This window comes from Pipra filicauda, unplaced genomic scaffold, assembly GCF_003945595.2.
Source record: "Pipra filicauda isolate LSUMZ 115617 unplaced genomic scaffold, ASM394559v2 scaffold63_size3267554_pilon, whole genome shotgun sequence".
Taxonomy (NCBI): Eukaryota; Metazoa; Chordata; class Aves; order Passeriformes; family Pipridae; genus Pipra; species Pipra filicauda.
The window spans coordinates 153338-168911 of NW_024104798.1; the positions used below are offsets into that span (position 1 = coordinate 153338).

General features: G+C 42.1%; 1 protein-coding gene across 1 annotated transcript in view; it reads left to right on the forward strand.

The window, feature by feature from the left end:
• Positions 1 to 14377, forward strand: part of LOC113982450 (RING1 and YY1 binding protein) — a 43330-nt gene extending 28953 nt beyond the window's left edge. The window contains exons 3-5 of the mRNA XM_027710694.2: positions 6014 to 6190; positions 6297 to 6395; positions 10310 to 14377. Coding sequence (XP_027566495.1) covers positions 6014 to 6190; positions 6297 to 6395; positions 10310 to 10562 — 529 coding nt within the window. The 3' untranslated portion in view covers positions 10563 to 14377. The remainder of the gene's footprint in view (positions 1 to 6013; positions 6191 to 6296; positions 6396 to 10309) is intronic.
• Positions 14378 to 15574: the final 1197 nt, after the last annotated feature.

Below are 15574 nucleotides of genomic sequence, written 5' to 3' on the forward strand. Positions count from 1 at the left end.
CTCTGTCTTTCAAACATGTTGCTGTGCCCGACACCTGCACCCCAGAAGTGGGTGTTCCTGTGATTAACTTTTTTTAAACATCTGTCTTTTAAATAAAAACACAGTGTTAGCACATCAGTGTTAAAGGAAAAATCTGTTCTTTCAACAAAGTATTGCTCAGTCACATATTTCTTGCAGTTTGTCCTTCTAGTCTTCTTTTACTGTTTTTATTGTTGCTTTGTGGTCTTGGATCACATGGGAAGCTTGAGATAAATGTATACAGCTTCCATACTGCTTTGCAGTTGTACACTAAGGACAATTTGTCCATTCATCCTTCTTCTGGTTGCTAAAAAGGACCGTGTGGTCATCACAAATGAGCTGGAAAATATGCGTGCAGGAACGAGGGCTCACCCATCATATTTATAGCTTAATTTCCCCAAAGCTTTGGTTCTTCTGGGTGTAAAATTCTTTTAAGGCGATGTTAATTTTGTTTGTGCTCGTGGGTTAATTTCTAACCTTGCTTTATGCTCAGAAGGATGCTTGTTGTATTATTGTTTTGGCACTAACTGTTTTATAAACACTGTAAATACTTTTAGTCTTGTTTTCTTGCTTTTCTTTGAGCAAAGCCAAGTTCATGTGCGACTGGGGTTATTAAAATAATCACGTACTTCACACTGCACAGCGTCTGAAACACATTTTCTCAGGGAGTCGTGGAGCCGCGCAGAGGTCGCCTGGTATCGCCACGTGCATCAAAGCCAGAACAGCATGAAATTATCCAAATCCTCCCTACTTCACGTTGCACGAGGCTTTTGACTCTGAAATCCCACTCGATGCCACTTTCATTCTTCTGATAACATAGTTATAGGGAAGTAAGAGCGGCTGTAATTAGATCCACATTCCTGGGGATTGCCGGAGTCCCTCAAGGTCTGTGGGTATAAAGCCCAGTCACTTCCCTGCTCTGTGGTGTCTGCAGGAGGCAGGTGGCTTCCTTTTCCTCAAGGCAGAGGGACCAGAGAAATCCCAAACAGATACAGAAATTGGGGTCACACAAGAAATATGATGCAACTTATCCTCCTATATCCCTCTCCAAATCCAGGTCTGAGTAACTCCCATGTGTGGGATGTGCAGTGATTTGTGCTGCTCCACTCCTGAGCCCAGCTGCAGGGGCTACAGCAGAATTCCTGGGTGTTAGTGCCCTGGATTTGGTCCTGAGACAGGCTGTAAAGGGAAAGCTTTGAGATAAAGAAGGAAATGCAAGTAGTGAAATGCTGTGAGGTGCTTACCAGAACCTTAAAGTTGCAGTTTGGGTTTTAATTTTTAATTTTTTATTTATTTAAAGAGCACAGAGCAACACAGGCAACAAGCCCTTCAGGAAAGGTCTTGCATTTATTCCACTTCCCGTGAGCCAAACTTCCCAGTGTCAATTCATATGACAATCTGAGGGTATGATGTTATTTACATGTAGTGTCTGCGTGTATATATACATATATATATATTTGCATATAGTATATATTTGCAGGCACAATAGTTCTGAGCTGGTCTGTTACTAAAAGGTAGTAAAGATTATTTGTGTGCATCACTTACGGTAGTTGATGGTGAAGAGGCCCGGATGCTGCAGCCATTCTTACAGTAGACATATATTTCAGCTTTTTCATGCAGCAGAGTGTCCTTGCTGCAAAGGTCATGAGTTGTTGTGCAAGTATCTGCTCCTGAGAGGTAAACTACAGTTTAATTAATGTGAAACAATTTATTTGTCTGTACATAACTTTGAAAGCACAGTTCAATTTTGTTTAATTGCTCTTAGTTTTAGAGGGGGAGAAGACAATCCTCTTCATGTTTTAGAAAGTGAAAAGATAATGTGCATTTGTTTGTCACATCAGTGTTGGATCTTTACTCAGTCTTTACTCAGGCTGTCGCCTAAATTAAGGGAAATTGTGCAAGCAAAGTGTAACTTTACCGTCATTATGCTCAGGTAGGAGTAAACATACCTATTTCAGATACTTGCTTTGAAAATTCAAGAACTAAGTCTAGCACTAAGTACTGCATCTCTTCAGATAATTTTTGGGAAGTTGAGACTTGTCAGCTTGTTGTGGTTTGTGAGTAATGTTGATACTTTAAACCTTCTAGTAAATGCCAATATAGTTGTTTCTTAAGCGTGAGTGTGGTTAGAAAGCTTGGAAAAGGCTGAGTTGGAGGTTTGTTTTTTGTCATTTAGATGTATTCTTTGTGCACATGAACAGTTTAATGTTACAGAAAGTAAACGGATAAGAACATTTTTGGGATAAAAAAATGATTAATAGTTATTTCTGTAGCTGTTCATTCTTACAAAGTTTAGAAATGGTTGCAACTTTCTGTTCAAGTTGTTCTGCTCAAGTGGTAACTTCCTTTAATATAATAGTGGTGTATTTGGGTTGAAGCATTCTTTTTGGAGGTGGCAAAAAAAATCATTAAATAAAAAGGCCAACTGGAAAACAAATTAGGGTCTTAGACACATTGAGTGTTCAAAAACAGAAAAGGAAAGAAGGGAACTTTCTGCTCTTAGGACTCCCAAATTCTGCAGCAGAAGCCAGAGCTTGTTAAACTGTGGTAGCCCAAGTGGGAACGAGCCTTGTTTCTCTCCTTTTTTCCTTCCTAGTTCAGATTCTGAAAGGGAAGATGATTAGTACCCACTGCAAAGTATTATTGAATTCACTTTTTTCCTTATTTCTAGAAGGCAATGCAAGCTTCCTGCTGCCACAGCTGGAAAAGAATTCACAACACTCATGAGGAGAACTGCTTTGACACACAGCGTGACTAGGATATGGATGGATGGCTGTACAGGCAGGAAAGGAGTCTGGAGGGATGATCTACAAGGGCATGTAGTGATAGGACAAGGGGGAATTGCTTGTAACAGAAAGATATAAATTAGATACAAGGAAGAAATTCTTCCCTGTGAGGGTGGTGAGGCCCTGACACAAAGCTGTGCCTGCCTCATCCCTGGAAGTGGATGGACTTTAAGGTCCCTTCTAACCCAAACCATTCTGTGACTGTATGATCTGTGCTAGGGATGTTAGGTAGCCCTTGAGTGTGTTTTTGGTAGGCAGGGAAACTTGGAGCAAGTTTTGGATAATGCAGCTACTTCGCTTAATTGTGGTTCCTATGGTTATAGTTTGCTGTGGTTAAAAATGCACTGCTCGACTTGCTTTACTTGGCTTTTTAGTAAAGGCCTTGTAACCAGTGTATCCTGGCTGTAGTGGCAGTGTGGGCCTTACTTGAAGGATCTTATTACTCCAATTATTATTACTATTACTATGCCAGTTGCTTAAATTACCTCGTTTTTGTCCTTTCCCTAAGCTTGCTGCCTGCGTGAGTGAAACAGTCAGATCAGGAATTGGAAAGCTGTTTGTTGGGTTATTTGCATTATTTTTAATAAAATCTCTTCTGTTAGCACAGGAGATCTTGGAACATGCTCAGTGTTGACCAAAGTCTCAGCATCTTTCTGCTCCCTTCCTCGTGCAGGAGGGACCCCGTGAGCAGGGCTGGTCCCCTTTCCTCAGGTCGCTGCCTCCTTCCCACTCTCTTCTCTTCCAGTTTTGGCTTTGCCCTCACCAGTGAGCCATCCTGGCATGTAAGAGGGAATATGTAAATATGAGGTTTGGAGAAGTTGTGGTAGTAATGTCAGTGGCTGGCCAGAAAATGATAAAACTAAATAAATTTAGTGCGCTGTCACAGACACTGATAAGGAGAGGAAGAGCACAGGGTGAAGTGTCTCCACAGGAGTGCTTTAAGCCTGCTTCTTTTGGCATCCCAACCTTCTCTAGGGAAATATGGTGTGACATATTTATAAGGGTTTTTTTATTTTAGTTGAAGTTTCTATTTTAAAATTTGTATCTTGGTTCAAGCAGTGCAGCAGTCCTGCAACGGGAAGGGCAGCTTGGTTGGACACCAGGCTTGGAAATAACATCACAGTCAGCACATCAGAGTCGTGCAAAGTAGGAAAAGCCCTCAGATTCATGAATTGGGATTTCCTGTGAATGGCTCGGGTTTCTGACTTAGCTGGTTGTGTAAACAGCGAATAACTGTAAGTCTGGGCAGAAGTGGCAGCTTCAAGCAGTGAGGTTAATCACGTGTAATCATGTAGGGAGATGGTATCTGCCCTCTCTTTGAAGATTTCTTGACATTTTATCTTTTTTTGCAGTAGGCGGGGAGCAGGTTGCTTGACACAAGTTACTGTTGTCAGCTTTTGGTGTGGCTGCATCAATCTGAAAATCTTTTCCGTGTAACCAAACAACTTCATTTAACGTATTTATTCTCAGTCATTCAGACAGAAATTGCTGTATACTGGATTTTAGGGATGTTCACTATCTTCACTGTTCTGTGGAATAGGTAACTGCATTATCTGATCTGCAGAGTGTTTCAGCATCACACTTATTTAAAGCTGAAGACCAGATCATCTTTGTTGGCTCAGACATGTATGCAGATTGCAACATAAAATGAGTTAGAGTTTCTGTGTTGGGTGAGAAAACCACAGTGGTGTTGAGATGGGTCAGGGGCCTGATTACAACCTGTTGCATAGACCTTGTGGTGTGGTATGCATATAACTGTGGTAGTGAAATGAAATATTTGTGTATATCTGGCTTCAGTAGTAACTTGGTACCATTATACAGGAAACCAGTACCAAGAGATGCTCGTTAGATACTCGGATTTTCTTGTGACAGGGAATAGAAATTCTCTGGGTCTTCCATTGTCTGCATCATCTCTAAGTGCAGATGTTACATGTGAGCAATTAGTGGTTTGTTCTTTTTTTTTACGTGTGAAACCACTAAATAGCTTCTTGAAGTCTCTCTAGATGTTTGCAGTAAAAGCTGGGTGTGGGTACAGAGCTCTGCAGCAGAAACCCTTGAGGTTCTGTGTGCCAGTTATAGACTATTTGGGTACAACTTTCATTGGCTGTTTAGTCTGATCTATGTACAAAATTTGAATCATATTTATGAGCATTTAACAGCTCTGGACAAGCCTGAGCAACTGTTCCAATTAGTATTTGGTTCATTAGGGACAACTAATGGAGTTGATTACCTGCGCTTTTTTTCCCTCCCACAAGCTGTGCGGACACAGGGAGCATAGATCTTTCTGGCATATTGAAGGGATAGAATCAATCACGGACAGTCAGAGTATTCAGGGTATAAACTGCTTTGTGATATGCCAGGCCGGGGGGAGAGGTGTTGACTTGTCAAGCTGAGAGGGCATTAGAGTTTGGATGAGGAATGAGAGACAGAGGCAGCAATTCCTGCAGGGTATGTGAGGACCAATAACCAAGGTATTGGTTACATGTGAGGCTGCTCTTTGTGTAAGCCACAATTTGGAATGGAAGTTGTCTTTGAAAGGCAGTTTGCTTGTGTTTTTTGTCCGAGCTTCACCGGGGACTGCAGACAATTGTGTGAGGACGGAGTGTTGGAGGCTGGCACTGCCATTCCCTGTGGAAGTGTGAATGCCCACTTGTCTCCTGTGCTCCTGCCAGCCAGCTTCGCTCCCGGCCCTCGGGACAAAGTCATCTCAGTTACCTTCTCTTGTTCATTGTTATTTGTGCAAGGTTTGGTGCTGTGGGGAACCAGCAGCTCATTTGAGAAATTAAATTGAAAGATATGAAGGAGACTGATTTTTATCAGGAAACTTTTTTTAGTCACATTCTGTTCCTTCTCCTCAAGTGTAGCCACAGTGCGTGGCTGGCAGCTTCTTAAAAAGCTGCTTTTTCACTATTGTCCCCCCAAAATTGGCTGTGATTTCATGATATGGATAGAAGAAAGGGAGCATTATACTTAAGAATGTTAGATGCTAAAAACTGATGGAACAGCAGTTTGAAGTATTTCTTTATTTTAAAATTTCTATCTTGTTTGGTAACAGCAGTAGTACTTCACGTTAAATAAGGACATCCATTTGGTTCTTTAAGTGGAGTGTTCTTCCCTGGTTGCTGAAATAAATCTTCATACTGCTCTCAGTGTAGTTATTTTTACTGTGTAAAATTGACTATAGATCTCTCTTTTTATTGTCATTGTAGAAAACCTAGAATAAACTCTCAGTTGGTGGCACAACAAGTTGCCCAGCAATATGCAACCCCACCACCACCTAAGAAGGAGAAGAAGGAGAAAGTGGAAAAACAAGACAAAGAAAAACCTGACAAAGAGAAGGAAATTAGTCCAAGTGTTACAAAGAAGAACACTAACAAGAAGACTAAGTAAGTGTGAAGGATCTGTTACACTGTTAAATGTGATGTGATGTCAGTGGCACTGGTTAATTGTGCGGTTAAACTAACATCGTGCTCTTCCCTCCAACTACTGCAGACCAAAGTCGGATATTGTGAAAGATCCTCCTAGTGAAGTGAACAGCATACAGTCTGGGAATACTACAACAAAGACCAGCGACTCAAATCACACTTCAAGGTAACTCTAGACTGAAGTTAAGCTTTTGGTGTCTGAGAACTGAGTTATATAGCAAACACTTCTTTTGTTGATATATGAGCACTTGAATACTCTGCTGGTGAGCACAGATCTGGGCATTAGAAATATTAACTCTGTTGTCCACTCAGTTTTCACTTCTCTGCTAAAGTAATTGTATTGTCAGTTGGGCAGTACTGCTTTTGGCTGTAAAGCACAGTGGGAGAAAAACATTAACCAGCAATCATATCGAATTCTTATCATCGCTCGATAGCCGTAACAAAGGTTACATTTTACTTCCTTATCCATAATTCAGTCGCTGTAATTGTCAAGATAATTTTCCAAGTATACAGGAACTAAGTATACATGAACAGATTTGCTGGGATCTTGCTATCAACAAAAAGCACAAATGGCTGGTTTGATATTTGTCTAAGTTTCAGATGAGTGTAGGAGACAGGTTTGTTCCTAGTTTTGCCTATACTGATCTTCCATTTCTTAAATCAAACGCTCAGCATCAAAAACCAGTTTTTATATTATTGAACTTGATGGCTACAGGAGGCAGAACTGAACTGGGTGCTTTGCCTGTGTGGGCTGTACAAGAATTGCATCTCTTTTTAAAATGTGCTGTAATAAGTGTTTTATAATGAAACCACATGAACTCAGGCAATATTAGTTTGCTGCAGACAGTTGTAAAGCACATGGGAAATATGGTTGGCACAGCTGTTGGCATTAAGATTGGCAAGGTGTGACTGCAGAAAACTCTTGACTTGGAAGTTTTTAAATAATAGCATGAAAATCTGTAATAAGAATGAATATCCTTTACACAGTAACCCACTGGAATGTAGTTGAGGGCAGTGTGAAATTTGCTGTGCTACAAGACTGAGCTGTTTGCAGGGACTGCTGTTAACTCCTCCTCAGCCCCCAAAGATTGAAGTATCCATTCCTGATTTGATTAGAGAAATACAACTTTATTACAGTGATTTTTTTTCTTGTCTTGTTCTTCTTTAAATGGTACTTTTTTTGAGACTTAAAGGTGCAGGAGACTTGATGCACTTGACTGATGACATAATATTAAATTGAGAGATTACATCAAATAATTGTTTTTCTTTCTTGAAGGAGTCGCTTTGTCTGCTGCAGAGTCTTCTAGTCCACGTTTTGTGGCAAGTTTTTGTCATTCTTAATTAAACCTTAATAGTATCAAGTCTAGCTGGGTATTTTTAAGGGCTACCTCATCTCCCCTCAGTTTTTAACCTGTCTTTTTAAGTGTTTAGTTTAGTTGAATTTTTCTTGCATTGCTCTCGGGAGTGCTGTCAAGGATCTTTTTAAAGGATCTGATTTTTACAGAGTTCAGCTTTTTTTCATGCCCAGATTGTTTAACTGTTGTTTTGGGTGTTTCTTTTTTTTTTAAAAATTGTCTTTTAGGGCTCTCTGGATTATTAAGAAATCCTGTTTGAACTTCTTGGATACCATGCCTGCTTCTGACAAAATATCTTTGTTTATCCCACTTCTCCCTGTGCACTTTCAGAATGAATGTTTTGAAACACTTTTCTTATTTGACCATAAACCTTTTTCACTATAAACGTGAAGCACTGGGGTGTTTAATTTTGTAAAATAACATGAATGGGCCAGTCCATTTGCCTTCTATAAGAAGCAAAAATTGTATGCATGTGCTGAAGAGATTGTCTGGAGGTTTCCATCCATGCTTAATGAGCTCCTTGTACAGGGGAAACCCTGAAAACCTTCTGGAGAAATGGTCAGAGAGCTCAGTTCTAAAACTCACATTGAGAATATTTGTGAGTGGGACCATGGAGAAATCCTGCACCTCAGCCCTGCTTCCCCTTCTGTGTTACTTTGTCATGGCATTTAAAGATGCATGGGCAGTTCCATTTTTATTTTCCTCCTTCCCCCCCCTCTTCCCCACCCCCGAACTCTCAGTGCTGGTTTTTGACAAGCAATAGCCAGAGTTCACGTTCAGCCCTGTAAGGTGGAGGCAGCAGGGTCTGTTCCGGTATCTGAGCCAGCTTTTTTTTTTTTTTTTTTTTTGGCTGTTTCTGAGCACAAGAGAAAACAAGTGACCCAGGCAAATTACAGGAAGAACTGGGTTTCCTAGAGGAACTCGGGGCTTGGGGAGGAAAAGACGTACTCGCACTACGCTTCCGGGAACGCTCGGTGCTGCGTGTGGGGGCATCTGCCGGCACGGCATCCGAGAGCCACGGAAACCCCAAAACCTGCTGAGCTGGCTGGCCTTTCTTGTTACCCACAAACGAGGTGACATCATTTCATCTAGCCTGTGGTTACGTGTTGGATTTGCCAGCCGGTGCGTGCGTGCGACACACACGTGTGGGCGCGGCAATCCGCGAGCACAGCGCCGGGCTGGGAAAGGCCGGTCCCTGAGCCCAGGGGCTGCTGCAAGTAGGAGGTTTTACTGGCTGTTATGCAGTGGGTTTTTTTGCATTTTCTGTCTATATGCTTTTCCTGTGGTACTTATTAAAAATTGAGACAGCCTCCTAGGTTAGATAACAAAATACTATTTTTGGTGCAGTAACTTTATTTTTTGTAAGCATTTTGCAGAAATACAATTGTTCTATTAGAAGCTGTGCATCTGTCCTCAATACGTTTTTCTATTCTGTCTAGTTCTGAAATACCACTTGGATAGCTACTGCTGCAGGACTTTCTCCTTGTTAATACCACTGCAAGCCATTGAGTATTCATGGCAGATGCAAAATGAGCTTAATTCCCTCTTTTTCTGTTTTACTGCACTAGCCTAGTGTGCTGCAAACGAGGAGGAGAAAAGTCAGAGTGGTTTAAAAGCTGGAGCTTGATCCCAAAGTAAACTAACCTTCCCTCCATCCCTCTCAATAAGGCAGCTCTCAGCAAGCTACTTTTCACTGATGTATAAAGACTCTCCTTTTTAATTTCCCTATTGGGAATATTCCGCTGCTTAAGCCTGACCCTTAATTAGGAGCAAAAGCTGTAAATTACAGCACTCACTGCAGCTGACTTGGAATTTGCTGGTAGCTGGAGGAGTGTCCAAGGTTTGTTGTAGCAAAGCTTTGGACCAGCCCGTGAAATGTGCATGAATGTCGGCCTCCTAGAGTTTAGACCTTTATTAGCTACATTACTAATTGAATGATAGCACAGCATGCAAATTACTGAGATAATCCTGAGCAATAAATACCAGTGGGTTCTTTTCTGGTGGTTTGGGGTTTTTTTTCCTTTTTTGTTTTTTTTTTTTCCCTAACCAAAAGGTCTGACTGCAAAAAATACATTTATACATTCTGGATTTTATTTACAATAGCCTCGATTCCAGAGGGAACATTTTGAGCTATTCTATCCATAGGCTGATTGGGCATCTGATTTGTATAAGCTCAAAGCAGTTGAAAGAGAAGCCAAGTTGTCCCAGTGCCTGTTGTTTGCAGCTGCAGAGTTCCAACATGGGAATGAAAGAACCGTGGCCGAATGCTTTCATGTGGTTTTGTATTGCAGAGTCACAGCCTTGTCTCATAACATCAGGGCACATGATGAGATGGTGAATTTAGATAAGAGAACTCTTTCATCTGCCCCTTGGGGAGGAGATCCTTCACTCTGTCTGGCTCCTGACCGCTTGGCTCTGCCGTGGTGTCCTCCTTTCTGGCAGAGCTGGATTAGGGATAAGTCTACAACAGATGCCCTGTGCAGAGCTCTGTGAGGCAGGTCGTTCCTCTGGGGCTGAGCCTGGCTGGCACAGGGAGCAGGTCAAACCTTCATCCTCCACTGTGCAGCACTTCCTGCTGCCTGGGTTCTCCTCCCAGCTACTGCCATCTGTGCCAGCGAGGGGAGGACGAGTCGCACCGAGTTTGTTTTCCAATGCTTTTTCTAATAAACTCTTCCCTTCTCATTTATTTTTATCCTTTTAATAAATGGCTTCTCATTTATTTTAGACCCAGACTGAAAAATGTGGACAGAAGTACCGCACAGCAGCTGGCAGTCACAGTGGGAAATGTCACAGTAATTATCACAGACTTTAAAGAAAAGACTCGCTCTTCATCCACGTCGTCTTCTACAGTGACCTCCAGTGCAGGATCAGAACAACAGAATCAGAGCAGCTCTGGCTCTGAGAGCACAGACAAGGGCTCGTCCCGTTCCTCCACGCCAAAGGGGGACATGTCGGCAGTCAACGACGAATCTTTCTGAAAATTGCACATGGAGTTGTGGAAACTATGAATCAGGGTATGAAATTCAAACACTCCACCTGCCCACGCTGTTCAAATCCTGGAGAGCCTCTTCTGTGCTTGAACACACTTTCTCGGACATCGACCTCTTACTGATGCAACCAGGATAATTTCTGCTTGCCGTGGGCATCTGGCCACCAAGGAATTTCTCACCCTAACGATTACTCTTGACACTTTTATGTATTCCATTGTTTTATATGATTTTCCTAACAATCATTTATAATTGGATGTGCTCCTGAATCTACTTTTTTATAATATCTGCTGTGCACAATTTTCCATGAACATGACAACTTTTTGTTTTGGGGTAGGGAGCGGGTGGGGAGGGAAGGGGGCTTTATTTATTGCATTCACAAACTCCATCCTCTTTCAACATATCCTTTTTAAGTTCAGTTCTTCTTCCAGTTATACTGTGTACTATCAGTTTTGATATAAATTATATATAAATATATATATAAATAAATATATATAAAGGGTTATTTGAAACCAATACATGGAAACGCTGGTGCTTGAAACACTGTGAAGTGATTAAAAAAAAAATTGAACAGTTCAAGATCTGGGACAGTCCCCTTCTGTGAAAGTACTGAAACTGAAATGGAACTGGTCTTAGGTGAAAAGTGTTCCTGAGGGTTTGAACCTGGATGGGACCTGTTCTCTCTATTGTTCCTTCCCAATTTCTTCCCTAAGCAATGGCTAGAACATACTGGACACACGGTTTTTTTGATTGTTACAGCTTGGGATCCGAGATGAGAGAGGGTTGCTCCGGGTAGCTTGTGTTTCTACTGGGGTCCCTCAGATTGGTGATGTGCAGGTCCATGCCCGGCTGGAGCGTAACCATTCCCAACCAGACTGCTGGTGTCATGCCCTGGATCCGTGTGTTTGGTAACGTGAGCACCACGGTGTCGTGCACAGCCAGTCCCACAGGTGCTGGTGGTGGTAGAGTTAGTGAATTCCATCCGCCTGCCTCAGTGCCTGAGGTAACTGTAGAACTGGAGTGGTGGCTGTGGGGTGAAGGCAGCAGGGAGCCGTAGGGCTGGGAGCAATCCCGGGTTCGGGAACCAAGCTGGTGCTCGTTCCAGCCGCGTGCGGGTCAGCGGTTGTCAGCCCCTTCCATCTGTCCCATCCCTGCTGTGGGGATGGCTCTTCTCCTTGAAGTCCATCTGTATTCCAAGGGTTGTTTCTGAACAGCATCTTGTCCAGTGATGGGCTTGTCAGCATTTGGACACTTCTGAGTCTCCTGCTGTGGGAGCAAAAGTAGGGAAAAGCTTTCATGCTGGCAAGTGAGCGACATGTGGCTCATGCTCATGACCAGCATCTCCTTCGTTCTTACTCTAAAGCTATTCAGACTATAATTTCTTTTCCTGACCTGTTAGTGTTGCTTTACAGTTTACCTTCCATGCATTATCCTGCTAAAACACTTGGCTGAAGAGGTGAAACAAACTTTTTTTAAAAAAAAAGGCAAAACAAACCCTAAACCTCTTTGGCTTTTCATCTTTTTTTAGTGGCCCCAGGGTGCTTTGCAGTAATTTCAGGCACAGAGGCTGTGGCTTCATTTGACATGAAATGCATAACTTTTGGGCGTGATGAAAGAGGGCCACATTTTGACAACTTTGTGCCTGTTTGTTGTATTATGAATTATTTGCTCGGTAAGAGAAATTTCTCTTTGTGGAGGCAACTGATTTAAGATTTCTTTTAAAATCTGTGTGGTTTTGAGTAGCAGATGTAGGTTCCTTTCACACTGGTGACAGAAATGTGTGAGTTAGGGATCTGTTACAGCCCCTGCTTGAAGGCATGTGCTTGGCAGTGCCTTGGCAGCAGCAGTTTTATTCTGAATATGTTAACGTGGGCACCCCAACTTAATTCTGCTTATATTCACAGTATAGGCTGTCTTTTTTAAGCATTTTTAAAGTATTAAATAACCAAAGGAAAACAGATGCTTCCTATGAGCATCAAGACAATTTATTATACATAGTTTTAAATACTATGAATATCTCAATCCACATTTTAACATTAGTGGGATATTGCAAAGACATTCCTTTTCCAGTTTTTACTATTCCTTTAAGGGTCTCAGGGAGGGTAAACTGGTCAGCCATATTTATTTATTTTACTGAAATGTATTGGAATAATTTTTTAAGAGAGATTTTTTGAAGATGCCCCTGAACTTGTATATTTTGCACTGCTTTATAAATGATCCATTATCAATTAGGCTTGCGTGCATCTCGGCCGTGATCCAGCCAGGAGTGTGAGCGAGTGGCAGGTCCCGCTGGCCTCGGTGGGGCTAATTCTGGTGCTTCAAGTCAAACCACGCGCTCACCTTCTTCACTGGATCTGGGAATTTGTGCAAAAAAAAAAAAAAAAAAAAAAAAAAAAAAGCATTGTGTGTACCAGGAAATTGCTTCTTTTTCAAGTGAAAATAGACCTGTAGATCAGTTGAAAAAGCTTTAACGCGGTAACCAGCTACTGGTGGTGAAGTCGGTAACATCTGTCTCTTTGGCCTCCTCCTCCTCCTCCTCCTCCTTGATAAAGTAGCTTGCTATAAATAAATGGGAAAATTTCTTTGGAACAAGTGACCTGTAATTCTGCATTCAGTTAGGGATTGCTTGCTAAGCATTGGACCCCCCCCGGCCTCATCCGTAGCTGTTGTGTTGTGGTTTGAAGGGCAGCGATTGTTTTTACACTTAATTTCTCCGGGTGGCATTCCCACGGCGCTCGCCCTCCGGCGGGATCCCCCCCGCGCCGTGTCCGTGGCTGTCCCGCTGGCAGTGGGGAAGGTGTTTGAGAACCAAACCAACCAAAACACTAGTGTAGGGAAGGACCAGATTCGCGGTGTTCAGTGGCACAGAAAGCAGGTAAGTGAAGCACAGTGTTAACGATTGCGAAGTTTCGACTCTTACACAGACACACACACACACAGACACCGACACAGCTTGCCTGACTTGCTCAGTTGACGTAGTTCTGCAAAGGAAAGGTGACAGCGTTTTACACGACCAGGCTATTTATTCTAATTGGAACTTAGCTTCAAATTGGACAGATCGAAAATTTGGCAGCAGCTTCCGTGACTTTATTTCCACTGAGATGTTTTCACCTGCCTTACCAAGATCATTCTCAGTCTACTTTTTTAAGCTCTACCATGAACTTAAATTATTGAAAAATTTATTAATTGCTGACTATATAATAACCTTTGCTTGTATGTAACCGAATGGTTTTAAGAGCCAACATTTAGAGTATGACAATGGAGCTGAACAGTTTTTAATGCGCAAGCAGTTCTGTTCTTGTGTATGACTTGTAACCTTAATTTACTGTGTAAAGATGGTTACATTATTTCCTTAGCTTTGTTTGTTGGAGACAAATATAGAATGCTTGTTTAAGTATGTCAAAACATAATCTTATCTTGTGGATTTTTATGTTAATGTATTATACGAGCTATATTTTTCATTTGCCCAGAAAGACAGCTTGTATAACGCTTCTGAAAGTTTTTCCGCTCTGTAAAGTCTTTAGAGCTGACAGTCCTGTTAGGTTTGTTTTAATCTTCATGCTAAAGTGTCAATGGTGGTTTTGTGAACTGGTCAGAAATTCACAGGTCTTAAATGTTTTTGGGAAATTTATATTGGACACTGCTCTTTGTCTAGCAAATAAAAGATGTTAATATATTCCTGTTACTGGCATGTGCACGACTGTTATTAGAAGCCACTTTATCATTTTCCTGCTTTAAATAGAAATGTCTATTTATGAATTCTGCTTGTAGTTTTTTCACAAATAAAATAGTAAAATTTAATTAAATCTGAAAGCTCTCTTTTTTGGGAGATGCCAGTATTCAGAAAAGGTGGAGCAGCTTGTCAGTCTGTACATCCTGTCCAGGAGCCGCCGCTCGAGCACCCACTTCTGCAAGCACGGGTTGTGCACGTGGAGAACCTCAGTCAAGCAAGTAAATCCAGTTTGTTCTCTGGGACTCACAACGTGCAAAGAGTTTGTGGTGGATGTGTCTGCAGAATTTGGGCTTCTGGTCCTTGGAAATAATCATTTTCCCCCTTTCTGTAGTCACAGGAGCAGCGAGGCTTTAGTGCAGAGGATTTAGTGAGAGCCCTTGGGAGTTCCATTGGTTGCCTTGTGCTAACAAACTCCCAGGAGTAAATTTAATAAAATGTAATTGAGAGTCTAATTGTATTTCTGTAGTGTAAAAATACTGGTATTTTGCAAGCAGTATTTTTGTCTGCCTAGAAAACAAGGATGATGTGAATTATTGTGCTCTTTATAGTTCATGTTTCCCCTCCACCACCTGAAATGGGAGATGTGTGATGTAACTGTTCAAATATGAAGTTGAAATTTGAAAAAGAAGCAATAGGTAAAATGCAAAGGGGACAAAATCTTACTCTAGAGCTTTGTTTTTTCAGGAGTATATATGAGGGCAGTTCCTAAACGAGAAGTAGTTTGGATACTTTTGTGTATGGTGGGGGAAGTGTGTGTTAAAAGTAGAGGTCGCTTTGAAAAACCCCGTGTGCAAACAGACTTAAATGCTTTTAACCTCAGTTGGAAGCGATTCAGACGCCTTTGTGCCAAGAATAAGAAGAAACAGGAAAGGTAGTGGTTGTTCTACAGGCCTGAAAAGCACTTGCTTGGCATGCTGAGGGCTGAGCAGAGAAACAGTCCTTGCCTTGAAGAGCCTACGGTCCCCATCCTCCACCTGTGACCAGCCAAAGGTGCCAGAGCTGCAGGGAGTGGAGGAGACAGGCTTCATCTTCACCTTGATGCTTGAAGGTGAAGGCTTGAATGGAGCCAGCAAGATTTCCGTAGCAGTGCTGTCTCCCCTTAAGTCACCCCTTCACTGACTGATCTGGAAATCCTTTGCCTTGGAGCCAAGTGAGCCAAGGGCCACCTCCAATGCTGGAGCTGCAGAGCTGACCCTGCTGCTGGAGAAGGGGGTTGAAGGCTGCAGAAAAAAGGGCACCCAAGGCTGCTGCAAGGTATGTTCTGGACTTG